Source organism: Centrocercus urophasianus, unplaced genomic scaffold, assembly GCF_019232065.1.
Source record: "Centrocercus urophasianus isolate 14NV4802_14NV808 unplaced genomic scaffold, USGS_Curo_1.0 seq_15, whole genome shotgun sequence".
Classification (NCBI taxonomy): Eukaryota; Metazoa; Chordata; class Aves; order Galliformes; family Phasianidae; genus Centrocercus; species Centrocercus urophasianus.
The window spans coordinates 34310677-34321721 of record NW_024884697.1 but is presented as its reverse complement, the minus strand read 5'-3'; the positions used below and the strand labels follow the sequence as shown (position 1 = coordinate 34321721).

The following is an 11045-nucleotide window of genomic DNA, read 5'->3' as shown; positions in this document are numbered from 1 at the left end:
CTTTTTCTTTTTCTTTTTCTTTTTCTTTTTCTTTTTCTTTTTCTTTTCTTTTTCTTTTTCTTTTTCTTTTTCTTTTTTTTTTAACTTGTACTCACACACTCTCATTACTGGTTTGGAAATGTAAGGGATGTTTAACACAGATATCAATCTGGAAAAGGTCCATATGGGAAAAGATGAAAGGAAATTGTTGTTCCCTTCAACTTCCCCCTCCTCTTCTCCCCTCATGGCAAACCACCAGGTTTTTCCTTATCTTCCCATTTCCTCTTTTCTTGCAGAGTCAGTGCTGTGGTTTGGTCAACGGGGCTAGTGACTGGGGAAACAATATTAATCTTGTTATTGATGGCAAAAATGTCTGTGAGTGTGAACAAGCATATCAAGAAGAAAATCTCTGCATCCGTTTTGGAGGCAGATATATTTTTAAACAGGTAAGAAAAGTACAATGTTCCACTCTTCCTTCAAAAAAGAGGCTTTAAGAGAGTTTTGGCTGGTATAGACAACAGTTCTATCTCTTCCCCAAAAGGCAAAGTTTAGCCTTCTCTTTCTTAGCCAGCGTTACCTCTGTGTCAACTGTTGTTTAATTCCTTTGCATGCCTGAAACATGTGGCCTCTTCCTCCTCCTGAGATGTCTCTGTTTCAGCTGTGCACTCCACTACCTATAGGACTCCAGAATTCTGTGTGATTATATGGGTGAAAACTGCTACTATGGCTTCAGGGTCAGTGTATACCTCTGTGTCAGAGCAACACATCAGCTACCCTTTGGATCTCACTTCTCCCTTGGAAGGGGATGTTCCCACCAGAGCTCATTTTGGTGCTAGACATATTGACTCAGAGGTTAAGGGATATTAAAAAATGAGCACATTTAATATAGGTCCTTTGCCTTTTTTTAACCCTTTTCTAAAAAACTTGCTCATTTTGCAAAATCAACTGGAAGGACACTTTATATGTTGTGGGCTTCCTGGCAGCGCATTCAAAGCATAATTTGCAACAACTGTGGTCTTTTGAAAGGCTTGTGGCAGTTAATACAGCAATAAGGAAAAAATGCCTGGTGATGTGTAACAAAAAGATATACTCAAAAATCGATGGGTGGACAGCAGAAATCTCAATTTATTTCACAATTTATCTGTTTCTTTACATGGAAATGTAACTATGTAAATATAATGTATTTTGCAATATATATATTTATATTTGCAATGTAAATATGCAAAGAAAAGCAGGGAAAAAAAAGTGGAAGACTAGGCCAAATAGCTGCAATTTTAAAATGATGGTCACATGAAGTTCACTGATCTGCATCCAGTGCAAAGCAAATTTTAGCAAATGTCCAGAGCTAATTCTACACTATTCTAAATGTCTTGCCTGAAAATGGATTTCTTCACTATGTAGTCTCGCAGAGGCAAATATTGTTTCAAAGCATGGGAAAACTCTGGCTAAGTAGAGAATGCCAAAACTCAATCTGGAAATAATGTATGAAAAGAGGCCACATTTTTATACCTTTTGGGCCTCAGGCAAACCCTCAAAGAACACATAAGAAACCATCAGTGAAATTGTTGCAGGTGCAAGATATTGCTGTCATGAACACACAGATTTCATGGTGTTGTTAGATTCTAGTAAAGACATTCAACTCTCTCCATCCAGGAAAAAAGTGCAGTTCTGAGTCAGCCTAAATAAGAGGTTTTTAGAAGATTGGAAGGAAAGTACCTATGTGTTTACTGTGGAGGAAATATGTTGAAGGCATATAACTATGCAACATATTTTGTGGTAGTATATATAGGTTTGGAACAGTTCTGTAGTTGTGATGGATTTAAGTTGCACTTGGCTTCACAGTTTGCAAAAGGAGTATTGTCAACATCTGAAGGACTTGTAGGCTTTATAAGAACTGAAGTATGCATTTAAAAATAAGAACACTAACTTTATGTATATATATATTTCAGGTATGATCCTTCTCTTTTCAGTCAGTCCAAGACCACCAGTCATCCATCAAAATTAGTATTTAAGCTTGGGTTTATATCCAGATATAGTTAGTTGAGGCTGATCTGACTAACAGGCTTTGAGGTCTCAAATTAAAAGACCAGATTAGTGGGAAAATAAAGTCAAATTCTTCTTTATATTTGGGAAGGCAAGGGCTGGATGTCTGCCTCAGAGCACAAGGTACATACAGGTGTGTTATTGTTAACAACAAACTAGAGTAAATTCAAATTGTTTTTCTTCCACATAGAGAGAAGAGAGAAGGCATTTTAGAGGATATGCTCCAAACAGCATCAGGATAATCCTGTTTACCTATAATTAATTAATTGTTTTAATTTCTTTTTCAGACGTGTAAAACAGTGATTCTCGATTTCCTTCAGAAAAATATGAACATAATTATGGGGATCGCATTTGGATTGGCAGTTATTGAGGTACCAGTATATACTATTAAAGTATTTAGTGGTTGGCAAGCAATATGTTCTACTTAGAAATACACTGGGAGTAGGATTGGAGCACTTGGTTTGCTCAATTAGTAGACAAGGGACAACCATTTCTAATCTTAGCTACAATCTTACTGTTATTTCCTATAAACTGCATATGGCTGCCGAGCTGAGAAACTCAGGTGCAACCAGACCACCCTGTTGTCTGTATAAGCATATCTCCACACATTTTGTCTGAAAAAATCAGACAGGCCTGGAGCCAGGCAGTGGCTTGACAGCAAGCCCAGTGTACTGACAGGTGTGCAGAGTCTCAGCCGTAGACACATAAGTGGCAAAGTAGCTGTTCTTCTCTTTCCCTTCTTCACTGAAGGAAAAAGGCATCCTATACGAAAACTTTGTAGTTGGTAAAATACATACTCTCATTATGGAGAATTACGGTATGAAATTATTATTCTGAGGGCATAATTTAACCATCAAGATGATGTGTGAATGTGCCTGAGTGCACACCTGCTCCATATATCCAAGCGTGTAACAAAATGCGGAACGTGAGCACTTTAATTTCTTCATCATTCGTTGAAGACTAACATGCAAAATTTCCTCCAGAAAGAGGAGGAAAAACAATGAGGTGATACAGTCAGCTACTTGATTAATGATAATCCTTGATTAGGACAAAATGGCAAAGAAGCAGGGGATTTCATCATGTTGCTTTCTTCGATCATTTTCATTATTTTCACTATTCCTGTGTGGTTTCCCTCCTCCCCTGCCCCCTCCTGCAGATGGATGTTTGAGGGAAAAGCAGAATGACGAAGATTGCTGTGCAGAGTTCAGTTTGTTATTCTGAGTGAAAGCTTCTTAACATCATTGGCAGAGAGCTGTTACTCATGTTATGAGAAGTGGGCTAGAGCCCCAGCTCTGATATACACTTCCAGGAAAATAATTGTAAGCAGGGAACAGTTACGCAGCTGCAGCACTGCGAGATGATGGGAGGACAGAAGGCTGTCGGTCTGCACAGACTTCATGTTATTTAAGTTGCTATACGTGAGGGATCTGGTCTCCTTCCCATATGTAGCATTTGTGGGGAACTAGATGAAATAAATATAACAAGAATTAAAGGAAGGTCTTTAAAAATGTAGTCTAAGTATAAAATTATATATCCATCCAGAAAGCCATAAGTTACTTTGCTCTAGTTACTGCAGTCATATTTGTTAGAGCCCTTGGTTCACTGACCATCATTGTTCCCTTTTCTCTAGTTATCATTTTGAAGTGGTGATTGCCTCTTCAATCATGAAAAGATTAGAAAACAGAAAGAGTAAATAACATGAGAACAGCCTTATCTGGCACAAATTGTCAGCTGGCAATTCACACTCACTGAAGATTTAGCCTTTCTAAATATATTATATTGTATATCTCAAGCCACCTCTGCCCTCTTGAAAACATCGAATAAAAAGAAACGGACAAGGGAAAGTGCTCTTCCCTAGCCTTCCCCCTCTGCCTTCTCCATCATACCCCTTGTGGCCTTGATGATGGTTTCAGGTCATTCTGTTAGAGGAAATAATTCCGAGAAAAAACAGTCCAGTTTCACTTGGGTACAAGTGCAAATGTGGACCTGGTATACCATGGAAGCTATGTTGGCTTCTTCCAGCTGCAAGCGCAAACCCTTGTCTTGTTTGTACTCACACATTCTGTGTGCTCTACACTGTCTCCTCCTTGAATAAACAAAGCACTCTGGGATTCACTGCTTCATAAATATCATTTGGATACTTTCCTATTTTGAATAACGCTTTTACAGGTTGTTTAATTTTAAATCACAGAGGGAATAATTTTTTATTTCATCTAACGAGTTGTCTGTCACAGGTTGTGGAATTTCACCCAGTAATTCCCATCACAGAATGTGATCCTACCAATATTTCTTTTTACCTTCTTTAGTGGACTCGGAATTTCTACACCAATTCTATTAGTGATGAATACAAAATAATTGTTGTATGATCATTTGCCAGTCAATAAGGATGGGCTAAGTGTGTACATACACCATATACCTGTGTACATACACACTTGTGAGCATATGTAGAGATTAAAGATAAGAGAGCGGTAGAAGAAAAGAGGAATTTCAAAGGGAAATCACCCTTAGAATACTCAATGGAATCAGAAAGTTCCTCTGAATTTTTTAGAAAAGAAAGGATTTTTTTTTTCCTGAGTTTCTTGAACATTTTAAAATTCCAGAGTTACTAGCACTTTTCATTCACAAAGTCAATTCATCTTTCAAACAAATGAAAAATTTCCATTTTATCTGTAGTCTTACCTGTGGTGCATAACAATTTTACTTAAACGACAATATGCTACAGTCACGTTCTTAAAGAATTACATTGGAAAAGATCTTCTGCACAGCAGATTTAGCCTGCATGTGAATCCAAGACATTTGCAAACAAAATGTTCCCTCTGTGTATCAATTGTATCTTGGGGTTATTAGGACTGCCAAGTAACACCAGAAATGTTTTTCTTTTCCAGGTTCTTGGTTTGGTGTTTTCTATGTGCCTCTACTGCCAGATTCAGAGAAAATGAAAATGTGGAAGTGTCAGAACAATGTCATCAGCCAATTTGAAACCTTTGTAGATAGAGAGATATTTGCCTTGGCACTTCCTGATAAATATATGCATGTTCCAGGCAGCTGTTCTGATAAAAAGGGCACCCACTGTACACACAGATACATCACAGTTTGCAAAATGACCTCCTTACACTTTGTAAGATTTAATGATGTGACTATGATTTTTTATTTGCAATAAATGTCTTTTTTTTTCTGATGAGTTTATTTTGTCAGAAGATAACATTTAAGTCATGTTGAGATTTGAGCTCTCCACATGATATGCCCACATAGCTATCACACCACTCATAGCAGAATCATCATAAACACAAATCTGGGCTCAATCACAGGTCCAAACCTCAAGGGAAGTGCCTGTGCTTAGCACTGTGTCTCCCTCAGTGTGCCAGCTACCTTGCTTTTGGCTGCAGCTGTGACAGGCACTGGGCTGCCAGGATGTTCCTGGCTGTCCCACGTAGGGATGCCCCATGGTCCTGACTCTCATAGAGCTGCTGGTCCAGGAGGCAACCTGACAGAAAGTAAACAGCACCAGGGAGCAGATTGCTTTAAAGTTATGAAGATCATAGAATCATAGAATGGCTTGAGATGGATGATACCCGTAGAGACATGCTGCAGCTTTCTAAAGTACACTGATGACCTAACCTCTGAGTCTGAGGCACTGGCTGTTCCCACCAGTTCCAGTAAGCCCTGTCTTCATCTTCAGATGTAGTTTTAAACATGTTCAAACAGCTGGTCATGAGAAAAACGTGTATCAGACTCTTCAGATTTCTGAAGTGGTCAAAACTGGATCTCTGAAGCACAACCAGACTACTCCCATCTTGACAAAGCCATTCTGATATTGCTTGTAAATATTCTAAGGCATTTCCTTGGGTGGAGACCTCTACCATCGCTTCAAACTGGCAGAACTAGATTCAGGTATAATTCAGCTGCAGCAATTATGCTCTTTTAAATGGTGGCAAAGTTTCTGTCCTGTCACACTCACTCTCTCTAGCACTCACACCAAGCTGTGGGAGCTGCTTTCAGACCTTTGTGTTCCCCAAGAGCCAACTAGCTACCAGACAACTCTAGATTCCTCTGAAGAACCTTGGAAACTGTGCCAGAAGAATTTGAAATTTGTTGGACCAGAGAAAATGCATGAGTCCATAACCGATCCACAGACAGACATGAAGGGAAAATTAAACCTCATACATGCTCCCAGAAGTAGCAAGCTCCAATCTTCTATAAACTGAGCATTACTGCTAAGGATTTGTGATAGACATCAACACATCACAGTTGGCACAGTGTGTGCTGGCTTGAACACCAATCTTATCCTGCATGTTACTCTGGGGTAGACACGTATAAAGGTAAATTGTTAAGTTTTTGTTTTGTACAGTCCTTTTGGGATATAGCTCCTAAAATATTGTTCTCTTACATCAAAATAATGATGTACGATATATTAGAATCTTTTTGGCTGAAACTATGGTGCCATTAAAATCAGCAGCAAAAAATTCTTTGTCTTCAGTCAGGAACTTTGACACAAGAGTTTCATCTAGAGTTAAAGTTAATAGTTCCTCTGTACATTTAGGCAATTTGTCTTCATTTCCTAATACCCCAGGGAATAGAATTGAAGTAACATGATTATATGCTACCATGGCTACAATGGGACTGAATAAGTGGAGTCATTTGGAATATTACCAACTTGCCAATGAAGTGGGTTTGCTTCTAAAATATGTCCATTACCTTTGATATTACAAAACTTTACTTTTACTTCTGTATCACCTTGATGTTTCCTCTTCCATTTTTCACTGGAAACAAGAGAACATTAAATGTTAAACAAAGAGAAATCTTTCAGGATAAGATTCATCTGGGCATATGCATAATATAACAGAGTAGCAATCTGTGTTCAAACTATGTGTTCAAACTCCCCTTTTAATTACGCATCCAGGATTTGAGGCATCTCATTCTCAAATAGATGTCCAAAGAGGTTAGATGAGTCCTTTGTTTTGCAGATATGTAGTGTTGAAGTGAATGAATCCCACCCTATAAGACTGAATTTGTTAAAATCTATAGAATCAATGGTCAGTCAGGAAAGAGCATCAGTATAAGATTCCATGAAGGTGCGAGGACCATTCACGGATTCACTGACCTGTTTACTCAGTCATAGTGCCTACTACAATCTTTAGGAAATGAGCTGCGCTTATTCTTTGGGCTAGTAGGATGAGATTCTTCTGCAGTGCAGTAATGTCCCATTCAGAGCCAAAATTCAGATCAAAATTCAGCAGAGATCCCAGCAGCATTCATTCATTGAGTCCTCTTGGTTTTCTTATCAGAGGATTTTTGTGTTAGCAGTTGACTAAAAGTAAAATGGGATGTTTTTCTGAGCCCATGTCCACTTTTTAATCAAGATGTCTGGAATTACTAAAATGGAATTTGACAATAAAATCTCAATGGAACAATAAAACCATGAGGTTTTTCATTTGTGGAGTGTTGGGGAAGGTTAGGGAATGTTGGGTTTTTTTCTTTTTTCTTTTTTTTTCTTTTTTTTTTCTTCCTTTTTTCTTTTTCCTTTTTTCTTTTTTCTTTTTCACAACAACCTATCCAAGGTTTTGTTCCTCTCAGTGTTACCCAATAAAATCATGCATACAGGAAAGACATGTGCTGAAGATCTTAGCACTTCAGAATAGTAGAGGGTAAAAAAATTGTATTATAATTTTCAATAGTATAAGAAAAGTATGGTAAGCAGAAAGAAGATGCTAAGGGAGCTAAATCCCAAATTAAAACCATGTCTATTTAACTCAAAATGGTGACTCAACATATAAAGGCCAAACAACTATTTAATGGCAACAGATAAGAATCGCACCTGCGTCAAACTATCTCCAAATAATAATTTGTTACATCATTCAAGGGATTTTAGGGGAACATGTTGTTCTCAGAAGGAAATGCACTTGGAGGAAAATGAATGATTGCATTAATAGAAAAAAAAAAAAGAAAAATTTATAGTTTATGCTAAAAAATGAGTCAGTAAAGCAATGTCAGGAATGACGTGAACAATGAAGGAGTGTTATAAGTCCATTGCTGGAAATAAAAAACAATGAAGAAAATGACAGGCAAATAAACAAAAAGAAATCTGATTTTGAAAAATGAAAGAATGAAGAAACACAGGGCAAATTTCTTTGAAAGAAGGAAGAAGGAAACTGTGCTTATCAAGATCCAAGTTTGTTGCACTTAGCTCACCATCAGGGGAATTTGGCCCTGATCCACCTTTGTGTCCTGACCATCACGTTGAAAGCCAGTTCAACCTCTTCTTCACACAATGTTAAATCTTCTCCAAATTTGGCTGATTGTCATGACCCCTAAGAAGCTGCTGTCACCAGAGCAGATAGCCAAAGAGTGATGCGAGAGACAGCTCTTCCAGCTGCCTGGCCCCTAGGGATGCCTGGGGAGTTAGCCCAAGGAGCAGGAACCACTGGCTTCCCCTGTGGAAAAAACAGAAGGGCACTGGAAATCTGGCCCCAAAATATTTAAAGACATGATTAATTGAGGCACCAATTTAAAACAAACAAATAAATAAAAAATTTAGACAGGAAAACTGTCAGTTTAAACTCTGAAATAGGATTGAAATCACAAAATAAAAAGCTAATTCCTTTTTGCTGCTGTAAGACCTGCTCTAACTGCTTAGCCAGGGGTTCTTTGGCATGGGAGAAAGCAGCCTATCTAGACTGATTAAGTCTGAATTCAACCCTTCCCAGCTTAGGAGACATTTTACTTTGGGCTTTTTGGTTTGCCAATTATAAAACAAATATTTAATCTTTCTCCAGAGCCAGAATCAATACCTACTCCTTCAAATGTTCAGGCTGTGGAAGCCACCTGAGCACTGTTCCTCCAGGAGCAAACAGAGCAGGGTTGACCTGAGGCACTGCTAGATTAGGACCACTTTCAGGGACTAAAAGGAAGCTTGGAGCTTTTCTGCTTTCGTTCACAGCAGTTTGATTATTCTTGATAATTATATCTCAAGAGAACTGGCAGGTTTTTTCTCTGCCCCTGTCAATAGCAATATTCTCATCCTTTCACTGAAGGACTCTCTTTTTGTGCAGTGGTTTGGATTAAACTGCTTTTTGTTCTTTTCAAGTATTTCTTTTTTGAACTGAAAGCTGACTCTTGATGTATTTTGCAAAATGCTGAGCCTGCTTGGGCTCCTTGTGGAGTGAGAGAGGTGATATCATTCATCAGTGGATAGGACTGAATCCTTTATCTAATTGAACTCAAACACCGGAGAGGAGTGGGAAAATCAGACTTCACTCTTTCTTCTCAAATCCACTTAAAAATTCTTTTTGCTTGTAGAGAATAACAAATCTCTGCAGCAGTATCTCCTTACCATTAGATTTTATAAAATTTGCTTGAGCAGTCAAGAATTCTTTAAGAGACAGGAACTAGGAAAGTGGAAAAGACATGAAAAAATAAAAGATCCTTGGGCAGCAAGATGTGGAATAGATGTACAATATTCTTCCTTCCTAATCTGTAAGGAGATCAAATTCAGCTAGTGTAATTCATCAGTCTCCAACTTCTTCATCTACAATAACCTGTGCAACATTGGAAGACATTGCTAGGCCTATTTTCTTTTTTTCCCAAGAAAACTGAACTATACTGTGCGAATGGCTGAAACTGGTAAGAAAATCAGGCACTGAATATGGACAGACTCCAACGGTCTCTCAGACAGCTTCCAAAAGCAGTCTCATGGCTGGTCCAGCACATTAGCTTTTCATACTATAAGTCTGTGATCCTTCTAATGTAAGGGGGTTAATTAGTGGAGTGTGTTCCAGGGACAGTGTTAAAAAGCCCAGTGTCAGTAGTTTCATGTCTGGTATTAAATGAATGTAATGTGTTTCTAAGCTGTTTCAAACTGTGCTTTTGTGGTACCTGATATCTAAAAGATTTGTTGGATCAACCAACTCCAAGTTGATATACCAATGCTAATTATTTTGTTTGTATATTGTGAATCTCAATAAAGATTCAGCTGCGTGTATACAATGAAATGCAAATCTTTCCTAAACTCCATTTAATTATGCTTATGAAGTATAGTGGCTGCCACATTCTGAATCATTAAATGTATCATTACTTGACATTAATTTCTTTATTACTGCAGTTAATTCAGACTGGAAAAGGTCTTCTGTACATTTGATCTACTTGGAATGAGAAAGGGATCGAGCAAACATACCATTGTCTCAATTAAAAGAAAAAATGAACAAAACAACTTTTAAAATGTATTGGACTTTATTCAAAAAATGTTTGTCTTCTTTGACTAAGTCTTAGTATCTGTATCACTGATAAGTAGCACATTAAAGGTAACAAACACTAGGAAGTGGAGTCATCAAAATGAATATTGGCTGCTCATCAGGACATCCATTATTTATTTCTCAGCCCTGCTTGTAGAAATGTGTACTTCTGTCAAAACTGTTGATGTTCTCTGGCATAGAATTAAGAAAAACAATGGCAGAGGAACTTGATTAATTAAAAGGATGAATATAGTAATTATGTGAATAAGGATTGAAACGAATTTACCAAAGAAATATATTGGCAGTCAGTTTCAGTGTAGGAAGTGAATTACAACAAGAAGTTGGGAGTAGCTGATCTTGAAACTGAGCCTATTGTAGTCCCATTATGTTAGCATTGTATGTCTGTAGACAAGCAGACGTATGGGGTGTGGTAACAAAGGTCAGAATATCAGGAAAAAGGAACAAAATTTTTAAAAAAGAGGATGACATAACCAGTTGCATTGGGAGAGGAATGTAGGGAGCCAGAATAAGAGTTAGAGAAACTGGGGTTCCATCAGAGCCACAAGACAGATGTTACAACCCAACCTGATGGAAAGTGTGATGAATCCCCAGAGCCTCTGGCAAACTAATCAAGACTGGACTGTTTGTCAGTACAAGTGAGAAATTACAGATTACTGATTACAATAGAGGGTGCTGAATGAGGAAGGAAATGGGGGCATGTTTTATAGTTGTTGGATTTCAAAAATGTCCTCAACTCTGAGACATTCCAGATTCTGAAATAGTTTGTCACATTAA

At 37.9% G+C, this 11045-nt stretch overlaps 1 protein-coding gene across 1 annotated transcript in view; it reads left to right on the top strand.

Annotated features, from left to right (window-relative positions):
• Positions 1-5203, top strand: part of TSPAN8 (tetraspanin 8) — a 16013-nt gene extending 10810 nt beyond the window's left edge. The window contains exons 6-8 of the mRNA XM_042815782.1: positions 276-425; positions 2310-2393; positions 4908-5203. Of these exons, the coding sequence (XP_042671716.1) occupies positions 276-425; positions 2310-2393; positions 4908-4961 (288 nt within the window). The 3' untranslated portion in view covers positions 4962-5203. The remainder of the gene's footprint in view (positions 1-275; positions 426-2309; positions 2394-4907) is intronic.
• Positions 5204-11045: the final 5842 nt, after the last annotated feature.